The following is a 17,029-nucleotide window of genomic DNA, read 5'->3' on the forward strand; positions in this document are numbered from 1 at the left end:
GAGATTAATTCAAATGCATTATCCCAAATATGAAACTGACTGTCTGAAAAATAAGGAAAGTTGAACATTCTGAGTCAAGGCAAATAAATGTTTGAATACATATATTTAGAACTTTATAAACAAAGTGCCCAACCATAGCTTAGAGTGTCACAGAAAATAAGATTTACTTACCCCAGGACACTCATCTACATGTTTGTAGAAAGCCAAACCAGTACTGAAACGAGAATCAGCAGAGGTAATGGTATATATAAGAGTATATCGTCGATCTGAAAAGGGAGGTAAGAGATGAATCTCTACGACAGATAACAGAGAACCTATGAAATAGACCCCGTAGAAGGAGATCACTGCATTCAAATAGGCAATACTCTCCTCACATCCCTCTGACATTCACTGCACGCTGAGAGGAAAACCGGGCTCCAACTTGCTGCGGAGCGCATATCAACGTAGAATCTAGCACAAACTTACTTCACCACCTCCATCGGAGGCAAAGTTTGTAAAACTGAATTGTGGGTGTGGTGAGGGGTGTATTTATAGGCATTTTAAGGTTTGGGAAACTTTGCCCCTCCTGGTAGGAATGTATATCCCATACGTCACTAGCTCATGGACTCTTGCTAATTACATGAAAGAAAAGTCGTTCCTTCTTAGAAACTGGATTAGGACATAGAGAAGGAACAATGATTTCCTGGTTAATATTCTTATTAGAAACAACTTTCGGAAGAAAACCAGGTTTAGTATGCAAAACAACCTTATCTGCATGAAACACCAGATAGGGTGAATTACACTGCAAAGCAGACAATTCTGAAACTCTCCGAGCAGAAGAGATAGCTACCAAAAACAAAACCTTCCAATATAATAACTTAATATCTATGGAATGTAAAGGTTCAAACGGAACCCCTTGAAGAACTGAAAGAACTAAATTAAGACTCCATGGAGGAGCCACAGGTTTATAGACAGGCTTGATTCTAACAAAAGCCTGTGCAAACGCCTGAACGTCTGGTACTGCTGCCAGCCGCTTGTGTAACAGGATAGACAGAGCAGATATCTGTCCCTTTAAGGAACTAGCTGACAATCCATTCTCCAATCCTTCTTGGAGAAAAGACAAAATCCTGGGAATCCTAACTTTACTCCACGAGTAACCCTTGGATTCGCACCAACAAAGATATTTCCGCCATATCTTATGGTAAATTTTCCTGGTGACAGGCTTTCTGGCCTGGATCAGAGTATCAATAACTGATTCAGAGAACCCACGCTTAGTTAGAATTAAGCGTTCAATCAGTTGCAGAGAAACTAAATTTGGATGCTTGAATGGACCCTGTATTAGAAGATCCTGCCTCAATGGCAGCTTCCATGGTGGAACAGATGACATGTCCACTAGGTCTGCATACCAAGTACTGCGTGGCCACGCAGGCGCTATCAAAATTACCGAAGCCTTCTCCTGATTAATTCTGGCTACCAGCCGAGGGAGAAGAGGAAACGGTGGAAAGACATAAGCTAGACTGAAGGACCAAGGCGCTACTAGAGCATCTATCAATCTATCAATGTCGCCTTGGGGTCCCTGGACCTCGATCCGTAAAGAGGAAGTTTGGTGTTCTGACGGGACGCCATCAGATCCAATTCCGGAATGCCCCATAGTTGGGTCAACTGAGCAAAAACCTCCGGGTGGAGTTCCCACTCCCCCGGGTGAAAAGTCTGACGACTTAGAAAATCCGCCTCCCAGTTGTCTAGTCCTGGTATGTGAATTGCTGAGAGATGGCAGGAGTGATCCTCCGCCCATTTGATGATCTTGGTTACTTCCTTCATCGCTAGGGAACTCTTTGTTCCTCCCTGATGATTGATGTACGCTACAGTCGTGATGTTGTCCGACTGAAATCTGATGAATTTGGCCTCCGCTAATTGAGGCCATGCCTTGAGCGTGTTGAATATCGCTCTCAGTTCCAAAATGTTTATCGGGGGAAGAGATTATTCCAGAGACCATAGGCCCTGAGCTTTCAGGGAGTCCCAGACCGCACCCCAGCCTAACAGACTGGCATCGGTCGTGACAATGATCCACTCCGGTCTGCGGAAGCACATTCCCTGAGACAGGTGATCCTGAGACAACCACCAGAGAAGAGAATCCCTGGTTTTCTGGTCCAGTTGTATTTGAGGAGACAAATCTGCATTATCCCCATTCCACTGTTTGAGCATGCACAGTTGCAGTGGTCTGAGATGAATTCGGGCAAAAGGGACCACGTCCATTGCCGCAACCATTAATCCGATTACCTCCATGCACTGAGCTACAGAAGGCCGAGGAATGGAATGAAGAACTCGGCAAGTAGTTAAAAGCTTCAACTTCCTGACCTCCGTCAGAAATATCTTCATTTCCACCGAGTCTATTAGTGTTCCCAGGAAGGGAACCCTTGTGAGCGGGGACAGAGAACTTTTTTCGACGTTCACCTTCCACCCGTGAGACCTTAGAAAGGCCAGCACAATATCCGTATGAGCCTTGGCTCTGTGAAAAGACGACGCCTGTATTAAGATGTAGTCTAGGTAAGGTGCTACTGCAATGCCCCGCGGTCTTAGAACCGCTAGGAGGGACCCTAGCACCTTTGTAAAGATTCTGGGAGCAGTGGCCAACCCGAAAGGAAGGGCCACAAACTGGTAATGCTTGTCCAGAAAGGTGAACCTTAGGAATTGATGGTGATCTTTGTGGATGGGAATATGTAGGTACGCATCCTTTAGATCCACGGTAGTCATATATTGACCTTCCTGGATCATCGGCAAAATTGTCCGAATGGTTTCCATTTTGAATGATGGAATTCTGAGGAATTTGTTTATAATTTTTAGATCCAGGATTGGCCTGAAAGTTCCTTCTTTTTTTGGGAACTACAAACAGGTTTGAGTAAAAACCCAGTCCTTGTTCTGTAATTGGGACTGGGTGTATCACTCCCATCTTTAGTAGATCTTCTACACAGCGTAAGAACGCCTGTTTCTTTGTCTGGTCTGAAGACAAACGAGAAATGTGGGACCTTCCCCTGGGAGGAGAGTCCTTGAATTCTAGAAGATACCCCTGAGCAACAATTTCTAATGCCCAAGGATCTGGAACATCTCTTGCCCAAGCCTGAGCAAAGAGAGAAAGTCTGCCCCCTACTAGATCCGGTCCCGGATCGGGGGCTACCCCTTCATGCTGTCTTGGTAGCAGCCGCAGGCTTCTTGGCCTGTTTACCCTTGTTCCAGCCCTGCAAGGGTTTCCAGGTTGCTCTGGGCTGTGAAGTGTTACCCTCTTGCTTTGCGGCAGCAGAGGTTGAAGCAGGTCCGCTCCTGAAGTTGCGAAAGGATCGAAAATTAGCCTGGTTTTTGGCCTTAAGCGGTCTATCCTGTGGAAGGGCATGGCCCTTTCCCCAGTGATATCTGTGATAATTTCTTTCAACTCAGGACCGAAAAGAATCTTTCCCTTGAAAGGAATGTTTAGTAACTTTGTTTTGGACGACACGTCAGCCGACCATGATTTGAGCCAAAGCGCTCTTCGCGCCATAATGGCAAAACCAGAATTTTTCGCCGCTAACTAAGCTAATTGGAATGCGGCATCTGTGATAAAAGAATTAGCCAGCTTTAGAGCATGAATTCTATCCATGACTTCGTCATATGAAGTCTCCCTCTGGAGCGACTCCTTCAGCGCCTCAAACCAAAAAGCCGCTGCAGTAGTTACAGGAATAATGCAGGCAATTGGTTGAAGAAGGAAACCTTGCTGAACAAACATTTTCTTCAGTAAACCTTCCAATTTTTTATCCATAGGATCTTTGAAAGCACAGCTGTCTTCTATTGGAATGGTTGTGCACTTAGCTAGTGTTGAAACTGCTCCCTCAACCTTAGGGACCGTCTGCCACGCGTCCCGCCTGGGGTCATTTATGGGAAACATTTTCTTAAAGATAGGGGGGGTACAAAAGGTACACCTGGTCTCTCCCACTCCCTAGTCACAATATCCGCCACCCTCTTCGGGATCGGAAAAGCATCAGTGTATACAGGGACTTCTAGAAACTTGTCCATTTTACACAATTTTTCTGGGACCACCATGGGGTCACAATCATCCAGCGTAGCTAAAACCTCCTTAAGCAGTACGCGGAGGTGTTCCAGCTTAAATTTAAACGCTAAGGAATCTGATTTTGCCAGCTGAGAAACTTTTCCTGTGTCAGAAATTTCTCCCTCGGACAGCCCATCCCTCACTGCCACTTCAGAGTGTTGTGAGGGTACAACGGATAAATCATCCAAAGCTTCTGATTGCTCATCCTCTGTTCTTAAAACTGAGCTATCATGCTTCTTAGGAAAAACTGGCAGTTTGGAAAGAAATGCCGCAAGGGAATTATCCATGACTGCTGCTAATTGTTGTAATGTAATAGGGCCCAATGTGCTAGAGGTACTAGGCAACGCTTGTGCGGGCGTAACTGGTGTCGACACATGGGGAGAGGAAGGAGGACTATCCTCGTTACCTTCCGTCAAAGAATCATCTTGGGCTACATTTTTAAGTGTCACTGCATGGTCTTTAAAATGTTTAAATACCTTAGCACACTTTAAACACAAATGTAAAGGGGGTACCGCCATGGCTATTAAACACATAGAACAGGGTCTATCTGTAGGCTCAGACATGTTAAACAGACTTAGACAGCATTCAAATACAGTAAAAAACAATTTTTGAAAAAACGGTACTGTGCCTTTAAATAATAAAAAGCGCACACTTTTTTACTAAATCTCAAAAAATCATCCAATCTTTATGAAATTTTCACCATATGATCCTAATGCTTTGAAATGATTGCACAGTAAATTTCAAGACAATTAACCCCTTATTGCCCAAACCGGAGCAAATTAAAGCAGGCCACCGGTTTAACAAACTACAGCACCATGCCACAGCCTCTGCTGTGGCCCTACCTTCCTTGGGGATTCGTTTTGGACGAAAATAAGCCTCTCTGGAGTCCTCCAGCAATCTCTGGACTCTACACGTGAAGCTGCATGAAGCTGTCTTGCAAATGAACTGTGCAACTGAGGCGCGAAATTTAGGCCCCCTTCCTCTTCACTCCGGAGTTGTGGGGCCATCCCAAGCCAAAATAGGTGTCTAAAGATATGCCAGGCGGAATAAAACCCCAAAAAAGTGTTCCAAATGTAATAAACACTTGTACAAATATCAGATTATTGTAATAAAATAATTGATTTCCCCTTAACAGTGTCCACCAGCGTTTTAAGCCCTTTTAACTAAGCCATCCTTCTATACTGAGTCTCAGAATATGGCTTACCTTCCCACATGGGGATTCTTGTCAGTCTTCTAGCATTACCAGGTCTTGACTAGAAAAAAAGTGACTGAGCATACCTTATAGCAGTTAAGCCTGCAAACTGTTCCCCCCAACTGAAGTTCTCCGGTACTCAACAGTCCTGTGTGGGAACAGCAATGGATTTTAGTTACAACATGCTAAAATCATTTTCCTCTCAGCAGAAATCTTCATCACTTTCTGCCTCAGAGTAAATAGTACAAACCGGCACTATTTTAAAATAACAAACTCTTGATTGAAGAAATAAAAACTACAAATCTAACACCACATTCACTTTACCCTCCCGTGGAGATGCTACTTGTTAGAGCGGCAAAGAGAATGACTGGGGGGGGGGGCGGAGCCTGAGGGGGAGCTATATGGACAGCTCTGCTGTGTGCTCTCTTTGCCACTTCCTGTAGGGAATGAGAATATCCCACAAGGATGAATCCATGGACTGGACACACCAAGTAAGAGAAAACAGTACAACGCCGGTACCGTTTAAAAATAAACTCTTGATTGAAGGTAAAACTACACTAAGTAACCACATATCTCTTGATACTTCCTTTCTTGTCGAGAGTTGCAAGAGAATGACTGGGAGTGGCAGTTAGGGGAGGAGCTATATAGACAGCTCTGCTGTGGGTGTCCTCTTGCAACTTCCTGTTGGGAAGGAGAATATCCCACAAGTAATGGATGAACCCGTGGACTGGATACACCTTACAAGAGAAAGATGTATAATAAATAAACAACCACCAGAGCAAATGGGTCCCCAGTCCCAGTACCAAGCACCTAATGCTGTCCCAATATTTCTCCTGAACTAGGAGAGTCATTATGTCCCAGATTAAGTGTCCTCCATATTATTGCACTTAAGTCTGCTTTTGGGTAATTGTGTGCTAGCTCCTCCCTGGGTTCCCCCAGAAATAAAGTAGCACTTACCTTAACTTCTACTTGACAGCTAGGCAGATCACACGTTTAAGAGGTCCTCTCCCTCCCATTGACCTGTGGAAAAAACATAATTTATGTAAGAACTTACCTGATAAATTCATTTCTTTCATATTAACAAGAGTCCATGAGCTAGTGACGTATGGGATATACATTCCTACCAGGAGGGGCAAAGTTTCCCAAACCTTAAAATGCCTATAAATACACCCCTCACCACACCCACAAATCAGTTTAACGAATAGCCAAGAAGTGGGGTGATAAGAAAAAAAAGTGCGAAGCATATAAAATAAGGAATTGGAATAATTGTGCTTTATACAAAAAAAAAAACATAACCACCACAAAAAAGGGTGGGCCTCATGGACTCTTGTTAATATGAAAGAAATGAATTTATCAGGTAAGTTCTTACATAAATTATGTTTTCTTTCATGTAATTAACAAGAGTCCATGAGCTAGTGACGTATGGGATAATGACTACCCAAGATGTGGATCTTTCCACACAAGAGTCACTAGAGAGGGAGGGATAAAATAAAGACAGCCAATTCCTGCTGAAAATAATCCACACCCAAAATAAAGTTTAACAAAAAACATAAGCAGAAGATTCAAACTGAAACCGCTGCCTGAAGAACTTTTCTACCAAAAACTGCTTCAGAAGAAGAAAATACATCAAAATGGTAGAATTTAGTAAAAGTATGCAAAGAGGACCAAGTTGCTGCTTTGCAGATCTGGTCAACCGAAGCTTCATTCCTAAACGCCCAGGAAGTAGATACTGACCTAGTAGAATGAGCTGTAATTCTTTGAGGCGGAATTTTACCCGACTCAACATAGGCAAGATGAATTAAAGATTTCAACCAAGATGCCAAAGAAATGGCAGAAGCTTTCTGGCCTTTCCTAGAACCGGAAAAGATAACAAATAGACTAGAAGTCTTACGGAAAGATTTCGTAGCTTCAACATAATATTTCAAAGCTCTAACAACATCCAAAGAATGCAATGATTTCTCCTTAGAATTCTTAGGATTAGGACATAATGAAAGAACCACAATTTCTCTACTAATGTTGTTGGAATTCACAACTTTAGGTAAAAATTCAAAAGAAGTTCGCAACACCGCCTTATCCTGATGAAAAATCAGAAAAGGAGACTCACACGAAAGAGCAGATAATTCAGAAACTCTTCTAGCAGAAGAGATGGCCAAAAGGAACAAAACTTTCCAAGAAAGTAATTTAATGTCCAATGAATGCATAGGTTCAAACGGAGGAGCTTGAAGAGCTCCCAGAACCAAATTCAAACTCCAAGGAGGAGAAATTGACTTAATGACAGGTTTTATACGAACCAAAGCTTGTACAAAACAATGAATATCAGGAAGAATAGCAATCTTTCTGTGAAAAAGAACAGAAAGAGCGGAGATTTGTCCTTTCAAAGAACTTGCGGACAAACCCTTATCTAAACCATCCTGAAGAAACTGTAAAATTCTCGGTATTCTAAAAGAATGCCAAGAAAAATGATGAGAAAGACACCAAGAAATATAAGTCTTCCAGACTCTATAATATATCTCTCGAGATACAGATTTACGAGCCTGTAACATAGTATTAATCACGGAGTCAGAGAAACCTCTATGACCAAGAATCAAGTGTTCAATCTCCATACCTTTAAATTTAAGGATTTCAGATCCGGATGGAAAAAAGGACCTTGTGACAGAAGGTCTGGTCTTAACGGAAGAGTCCATGGCTGGCAAGATGCCATCCGGACAAGATCCGCATACCAAAACCTGTGAGGCCATGCCGGAGCTATTAGCAGAACAAACGAGCATTCCCTCAGAATCTTGGAGATTACTCTTGGAAGAAGAACTAGAGGCGGAAAGATATAGGCAGGATGATACTTCCAAGGAAGTGATAATGCATCCACTGCCTCCGCCTGAGGATCCCGGGATCTGGACAGATACCTGGGAAGTTTCTTGTTTAGATGAGAGGCCATCAGATCTATCTCTGGGAGCCCCCACAATTGAACAATCTGAAGAAATACCTCTGGGTGAAGAGACCATTCGCCCGGATGCAACGTTTGGCGACTGAGATAATCCGCTTCCCAATTGTCTACACCTGGGATATGAACCGCAGAGATTAGACAGGAGCTGGATTCCGCCCAAACCAAAATTCGAGATACTTCTTTCATAGCCAGAGGACTGTGAGTCCCTCCTTGATGATTGATGTATGCCACAGTTGTGACATTGTCTGTCTGAAAACAAATGAACGATTCTCTCTTCAGAAGAGGCCAAAACTGAAGAGCTCTGAAAACTGCACGGAGTTCCAAGATATTGATCGGTAATCTCACCTCCTGAGATTCCCAAACTCCTTGTGCCGTCAGAGATCCCCACACAGCTCCCCAACCTGTGAGACTTGCATCTGTTGAAATTACAGTCCAGGTCGGAAGAACAAAAGAAGCCCCCTGAATTAAACGATGGTGATCTGTCCACCACGTTAGAGAGTGCCGAACAATCGGTTTTAAAGATATTAATTGATATATCTTCGTGTAATCCCTGCACCATTGGTTCAGCATACAGAGCTGAAGAGGTCGCATGTGAAAACGAGCAAAGGGGATCGCGTCCGATGCAGCAGTCATAAGACCTAGAATTTCCATGCATAAGGCTACCGAAGGGAATGATTGAGACTGAAGGTTTCGACAGGCTGTAATCAATTTTAGACGTCTCTTGTCTGTTAAAGACAAAGTCATGGACACTGAATCTATCTGGAAACCCAGAAAGGTTACCCTTGTTTGAGGAATCAAAGAACTTTTTGGTAAATTGATCCTCCAACCATGATCTTGAAGAAACAACACAAGTCGATTCGTATGAGACTCTGCTAAATGTAAAGACGGAGCAAGTACCAAGATATCGTCCAAATAAGGAAATACCACAATACCCTGTTCTCTGATTACAGACAGAAGGGCACCGAGAATCTTTGTGAAAATTCTTGGAGCTGTAGCAAGGCCAAACGGTAGAGCCACAAATTGGTAATGCTTGTCTAGAAAAGAGAATCTCAGGAACTGATAATGATCTGGATGAATCGGAATATGCAGATATGCATCCTGTAAATCTATTGTGGACATATAATTCCCTTGCTGAACAAAAGGCAATATAGTCCTTACAGTTACCATCTTGAACGTTGGTATCCTTACATAACGATTCAATAATTTTAGATCCAGAACTGGTCTGAAGGAATTCTCCTTCTTTGGTACAATGAAGAGATTTGAATAAAACCCCATCCCCTGTTCCGGAACTGGAACTGGCATAATTACTCCAGCCAACTCTAGATCTGAAACACAATTCAGAAATGCTTGAGCTTTCACTGGATTTACTGGGACATGGGAAAGAAAAAATCTCTTTGCAGGAGGTCTCATCTTGAAACCAATTCTGTACCCTTCTGAAACAATGTTCTGAATCCAAAGATTGTGAACAGAATTGATCCAAATTTCTTTGAAAAAACGTAACCTGCCCCCTACCAGCTGAACTGGAATGAGGGCCGTACCTTCATGTGAACTTAGAAGCAGGCTTTGCCTTTCTAGCAGGCTTGGATTTATTCCAGACTGGAGATGGTTTCCAAACTGAAACTGCTCCTGAGGACGAAGGATCAGGCTTTTGTTCTTTGTTGAAACGAAAGGAACGAAAACGATTGTTAGCCCTGTTTTTACCTTTAGACTTTTTATCCTGTGGTAAAAAAGTTCCTTTCCCACCAGTAACAGTTGAAATAATAGAATCCAACTGAGAACCAAATAATTTGTTTCCCTGGAAAGAAATGGAAAGTAGAGTTGATTTAGAAGCCATATCAGCATTCCAAGTCTTAAGCCATAAAGCTCTTCTGGCTAAGATAGCCAAAGACATAAATCTAACATCAACTCTAATATTATCAAAAATGGCATCACAGATGAAATTATTAGCATGCTGGAGAAGAATAATAATATCATGAGAATCACGATTTGTTACTTGTTGCGCTAGAGTTTCCAACCAAAAAAGTTGAAGCTGCAGCAACATCAGCCAATGATATAGCAGGTCTAAGAAGATTACCTGAACATAGATAAGCTTTTCTTAGAAAAGATTCAATTTTTCTATCTAAAGGATCCTTAAACGAGGTACCATCTGACGTAGGAATGGTAGTACGTTTAGCAAGGGTAGAAATAGCCCCATCAACTTTAGGGATTTTGTCCCAAAATTCTAACCTGTCAGGCGGAACAGGATATAATTGCTTAAAACGTTTAGAAGGAGTAAATGAATTACCCAATTTATCCCATTCCTTAGCAATTACTGCAGAAATAGCATTAGGAACAGGAAAGACTTCTGGAATAACCGCAGGAGCTTTAAAAACCTTATCCAAACGTATAGAATTAGTATCAAGAGGACTAGAATCCTCTATTTCTAAAGCAATTAGTACTTCTTTAAGTAAAGAGCGAATAAATTCCATCTTAAATAAATATGAAGATTTATCAGCATCAATCTCTGAGACAGAATCCTCTGAACCAGAAGAGTCCAAAGAATCAGAATGATGGTGTTCATTTAAAAATTCATCTGTAGAGAGAGAAGATTTAAAAGACTTTTTACGTTTACTAGAAGGAGAAATAACAGACAAAGCCTTCTTTATGGATTCAGAAACAAAATCTCTTATGTTATCAGGAACATTCTGCACCTTAGATGTTGAGGGAACTGCAACAGGCAATGGTACATCACTAAAGGAAATATTATCTGCTTTAACAAGTTTGTCATGACAATTATTACAAACAACAGCTGGAGGAATAGCTACCAAAAGTTTACAGCAGATACACTTAGCTTTGGTAGATCCAGCAGGCAGTGGTTTTCCTGTAGTATCTTCTGGCTCAGATGCAACGTGAGACATCTTGCAATATGTAAGAGAAAAAACAACATATAAAGCAAAATAGATCAAATTCCTTATAAGACAGTTTCAGGAATGGGAAAAAAATGCCAAACATCAAGCTTCTAGCAACCAGAAGCAAATGAAAAATGAGACTGAAATAATGTGGAGACAAAAGCGACGCCCATATTTTTTGGCGCCAAATAAGACGCCCACATTATTTGGCGCCTAAATGCTTTTGGCGCCAAAAATGACGCCACATCCGGAACGCCGACATTTTTGGCGCAAAATAACGTCAAAAATGACGCAACTTCCGGCGACACGTATGACGCCGGAAACGGAAAAGAATTTTTGCGCCAAAAAAGTCCGCGCCAAGAATGACGCAATAAAATGAAGCATTTTCAGCCCCCGCGAGCCTAACAGCCCACAGGGAAAAAAGTCAAATTTTTGAGGTAAGAAAAAATATGATAATTTAAAGCATAATCCCAAATATGAAACTGACTGTCTGGAAATAAGGAAAGTTGAACATTCTGAGTCAAGGCAAATAAATGTTTGAATACATATATTTAGAACTTTATAAATAAAGTGCCCAACCATAGCTTAGAGTGTCACAGAAAATAAGACTTACTTACCCCAGGACACTCATCTACATGTTTGTAGAAAGCCAAACCAGTACTGAAACGAGAATCAGTAGAGGAAATGGTAAATATAAGAGTATATCGTCGATCTGAAAAGGGAGGTAAGAGATGAATCTCTACGACCGATAACAGAGAACCTTATGAAATAGACCCCGTAGAAGGAGATCACTGCATTCAATAGGCAATACTCTCCTCACATCCCTCTGACATTCACTGCACGCTGAGAGGAAAACCGGGCTCCAACTTGCTGCGGAGCGCATATCAACGTAGAATCTAGCACAAACTTACTTCACCACCTCCCTTGGAGGCAAAGTTTGTAAAAACTGATTTGTGGGTGTGGTGAGGGGTGTATTTATAGGCATTTTAAGGTTTGGGAAACTTTGCCCCTCCTGGTAGGAATGTATATCCCATACGTCACTAGCTCATGGACTCTTGTTAATTACATGAAAGAAAAGGCATGCTGAGTAATTCTTTACCTCAGACTAAGGCATACAGGGCAGCAAATGTATGGGAGGCGCAGTGAGAATTATGTCCCACCAGTTCCCATTGCTCTAAAGCCACCAAAGCCCTACTGAAGAGACTGATATGGACTACGGCTACACCCTAGAACAAAGCAGCACAATCCTGTACTGCCTTAAAAATAAAACTCTTGAAAAAAAAAAAAAAAAAAAATAAAACTCTTGATTGAAGAATCTTTTCTAACACCTCACTTTACCTCTTCCTATCACTAACGTAGGCAAAGAGAATGACTGGAGTGAAAAGGAAGGGAGGAACTATTTAACAGCTCTGCTGTGGTGCTCTTTGCCGCCTCCTGCTGGCCAGGAGGTGAATATCCCATTAGTAATTAAGATGATCCGTGGACTTATCGTGTCTTAAAAAAGAAATCACGGCCCTCATTAATTACACTCCTGGAGCGAACAGGGTACCTAAACAGGTCATTAATTATCTATGTCCCAGATGAGCCCCAGGCCTGACAAAGGTTTTTTTCTATCCTTAACAAGTGTTTGTGTTTAACTGGTGGATGCATAAATGCCCTCAGTTGTGAAATTGCTGAGTGAACGTACTGTTTAATGGTAAACTGTGTGTCCCATCCCACACCTACAAATCACAGTCAGTGCATCCCGTCATGCTCCCACACATCAGTGTTGTCCAATCGGGTCGCCGGGCATCACAGTCAGTGTGTCCTGTCCCGCTACCACACATCACAGTCAGTGCATCCCTCGCATACACATCACAGTCAGTGCACCCTCACCCACACATCAGTCAGTGCATCCCGTCCTTTGCCCACACATCAGTCAGTGCGTCCAGGCCCACACATCACAGTCAGTACATCAAGACCTGCGCCCACACATCAGTCAGTGCGTCCTGTCCTTCGCCCACACATCAGTCAGTGCATCCTGTCCTTCGCCCACACATCAGTCAGTGCCTCCCACCCCTCGCCCACATATCAGTCAGTGCGTCCTGTCCTTCGCCCACACATCAGTCAGTGCATCCTGTCCTTCGCCCACACATCAGTCAGTGCCTCCCACCCCTCGCCCACATATCAGTCAGTGCGTCCCAACCCATGCCCACACAGTCAGTGCGTCCCATCTCGTGCCCACACATCAGTCAGTACGTCCCGGCCCACACATCACAGTCCGTGCGTTCCCTCACGCGCTCACACATCAAAGTCAGTGCGACCCCCTCACACGCCCACACATCACAGTCAGTGCATCCCGTGCCCACACATCAGTGCGTCCCATCCAGCGCCCACACATCAGTCAGTGCGTCCCGCCCCGCACCCACACATCAGTCAGTGCGTCCCATCCTGCGCCCACACATCACAGTCAGTGCATCTCCTCACGTGCCCACACGTCAGTGCGTCCCGTCCTGCGCCCACACATCAGTCAGTGCGTCCTGTCCTGCGCCCACACATCAGTCAGTGCGTCCCAGCACCCACCCCCACATCAAAGTCAGTGCATCCCGGCACCCACCCCCACATCACAGTCAGTATGTCCTGGTAAGCGCCCACACATTAGTCAGTGCATCCCGTCATGCGCCCACACATTACAGTCTGTTCTGTCACAAGGCCACACATCCCTTTCAGTGTGTCCCGTCCCCACACACATCACAGTCCGTGCGTCCCGAGATGCTCTGACACATCACAGTCAGTGCGTCCCGGCACTCTCCCCCACATCACAGTCAGTATGTCCTGGTAAGCGCCCACACATCACAGTCAGTTCGCCCTGTCACGCGCCCCCACATCACAGTCAGTGCGTCCCCATCATGTGTGCGCATTAAACCCATGTCGAACACGCATCAAATCACAGGCAGTGCGTCCCGTCACTTCCCACACATCACAGTCAGTGCGTGCCGGCACAAGCCCACACATCACAGGCAGTGTGTGCCGTCACACATGCATTTCACAATCAAACTTTTCTGGTACACACTAACAACAGCATATACACCCATCCTACTTAGACTTATTACAAAAAAGAAGATAAAATAAACAAATTACACAATATGTTTATTATAAAACAACAGCTTTTGTATTTTTTTCCCTTTACTTGCCAAGGGAACCAGCCTGTGAAAAACCAGATCACAGCCCTACTTATGCAGGTATTCTACCAGTGGTCAGGATAATCAGTTGTTTAATTCTCTTGGTCTGGGTCCAGCACTGGGATTGTTATCAGAGGTAACTAAGTTGGACTAAGAGACGTTACGTGTAAAGTCTAATGGTGGCGTCAGCTCCAGAAGAGAAGACCCAGGGCTGTGTGGGGTGGAAGATCACATCCAATACGCCAAGGTCACGTGTTATTTCATGTCCTCTAAGGACCTTCACAGGCACAATGAGAGGGTTCTGTAAGAGGTCACTGCAAAGCAAAGATCAGAGGTCAAATAAAGCAGAGACAGCACATCAGCACACCATGTGCATGCTCAAGACACTTACTTATACACCATGCCGTGACACACAATGACGCTGCCGTCATCTGATCCGGATGCAAAGAGCGGGTAATGTCTGTGGAATGCCACGCCTCTGAGTGCCTTCCTGTGGTGTCTGTGAGATGAGAAGAGGCACAAGTCAGATGAGGTAATTACAGAGTCCAATACATGCTAAAGTCTGTAATGATGCTACAAGATTTAAAGGGACAGTAAAGTCCAAAAAAAACCTCTCATGCTTTAAATAGGGAATGTCATTTTAAACAACTTTCCAATTTACTTTTATCACCAATTTTGCTTTGTTCTCTTGGTATTCTTAGTTGAAATTTCTTAGACCTTGAAGACTGCCTCTAATCTGAATGCATTTTGACCACTAGAGAGCATTAGTTCATGTGTTTTATATAGATAACATTGAGCTCATGCACGTGAAGTTACCCTGGAGTGAGCACTGATTGGCTAAAATGCAAGTCTGTCAAAACAACTGAAAAAATGGGGCAGTTTGCAGAGGCTTAGGTACAAGGTAATCAAAGAGGTAAAAAGTGTATTAATATAACTGTGTTGGTTATGCAAAACTGGGGAATGGGTAATAACATTTTTGCTAACTTGATACATTTCTTTCTTTCTTGACACAGTGAGTCTACGGATCATTATCAATTACTGTTGGGAATATCACTCCTGGCCAGCAGGAGGAGGCAAAGAGCACCACAGCAAAGCTGTTAAGTATCACTTCCCTTCCCAAAACCCCCAGTCATTCGACCTAAGGAGAGAAAGTAAATTACACAAGGTGCAGAGGTGCCTGAGGTTTATATAAACAAAACCCTGTCTGAATAAACAGGGCGGGGTGTGGTCTCACCGTGTCAAGAAATAAATAAATTTATTAGGTAAGCATAAATTTTGTTTTCTTTCTAATGACACGGTGAGTCCACGGATCATCATCAATTACTGTTGGGAATCAATACCCAAGCTAGAGGACACAGATGATACGGAAAGGACAATATAGGAAACCTAAACAGAAGGCACCAATGCTTGAAGACCCTTTCTCCCAAAGAAAAACCTCAGCAGAGGCAAAAATAAAAAATTTATAGACTGTAGAAGAAAAAAAAAAAAATTAAAAAGGAAGGCCAGTCGAAGCCTTACAAATCTGATCTGAAGGTCCAAGAAGAAAACACCGCCCTAGAGGAGAGCTGTAATTCTCCCAGGAGGCTGCTGTCCAGCAGGCTCATAAGCCCTAAAAAAAGGAAATTTATGCTTACCTGATAAATTGATTTCTTTTACGATACGACGAGTCCACGGATTTCATCCTTACTTGTGGGATATTAACCTCCTGCTAACAGGAAGTGGCAAAGAGCACCACAGCAGAATGCAGATAGAATGGGAAGTCCGTCTGCTCAGAATCCACTTCCCAGTTGTCCACTCCAAAAAAAAAAATGTGGATGGCAAATAGACAGAAACTGTGAGCAATCGCCCACAGAAAAAAAATTCTGCCTAAGGAGCTCAGAGATCCTACTTGGAGGTAGATGAAAGCCACAGAGGCTATGTTGTCTGACTGGAACCCAATAAACTGGGTTACAGACAGCTAAGGCCAAAACATCAGAGCATTAAAAGTCGCTCTCAATTCCAAATGATGAAGAGGAGAACAGACTTCTCCCAGGACCAGAGTCCCTACGCCTTCAACGAATCCCAGATTCCTCCTCAGCCCAGCACGCTGGAGGTCGCAGTCCCAAACGTCCTGAGACCGAAGAGTCCGATAATCCAACACGGCAAGAAACCCTTGTCGGCTGAACTAGATTCTCTGAGACAATCCCCATTCCACTATCTGACCAATCAAATCCATACACAGACCCACTGATTGCCTAACAGTAGAGAAAGACAAGAGGAAGGATTTTGGCTTTTCTGACCTCCGTCAGACAGATCTTCATCGATAAGTAAACAATATTTTATCGACCTAGGAAGGATGAAAGGCTGAGTGGACCTCGCTAGGGATCAGACCTGAAACCCTTGGGTTACTACAGAGCTCAGCCACAGTGCCTTAGAATGCTGAACTCTCTGTCTGACTTTCAGAAATTGAACCTGTAACCTTGGATCTCATAAACATGCGTTTATGTAGTCAGGACATTTACCAACTGAGCTACCTCACCGGCCATTGCTGGTAGAAAGATGGCGTCTGAACCAATAGGACATCCATGAGGGATGCCCTTGCCAGAACCTAACTGCATGCCAGAATTAGAAAACACTGGGAGCTGAGACAAATCCATTGTACCACAAACTGAAGGAGTTTTGCTGTAAAGGAAAAACGCAAACATCTGAGATAAATGAATGGGAACCTAAGGGTACACATACTTAAATACTAGGGTCGTTATAAACTGACCTCTTGCCCAAGGAAGAATGAAACGAATAGTCTCCATCTTG

At 43.4% G+C, this 17,029-nt stretch overlaps 1 protein-coding gene across 1 annotated transcript in view; it reads right to left on the bottom strand.

The window, feature by feature from the left end:
• Positions 1–14,190: 14,190 nt before the first annotated feature.
• BOP1 (BOP1 ribosomal biogenesis factor) overlaps positions 14,191–17,029 on the bottom strand; it is a 192,127-nt gene continuing 189,288 nt past the window's right edge. Inside the window, exons 15-16 of the mRNA XM_053715497.1 lie at positions 14,631–14,738; positions 14,191–14,553 (exon numbers count right to left, since the gene is read on the bottom strand). Coding sequence (XP_053571472.1) covers positions 14,400–14,553; positions 14,631–14,738 — 262 coding nt within the window. The 3' untranslated portion in view covers positions 14,191–14,399. The remainder of the gene's footprint in view (positions 14,554–14,630; positions 14,739–17,029) is intronic.

The sequence above is a fragment of the Bombina bombina genome, chromosome 5, assembly GCF_027579735.1.
Source record: "Bombina bombina isolate aBomBom1 chromosome 5, aBomBom1.pri, whole genome shotgun sequence".
NCBI classification, from domain to species: Eukaryota; Metazoa; Chordata; class Amphibia; order Anura; family Bombinatoridae; genus Bombina; species Bombina bombina.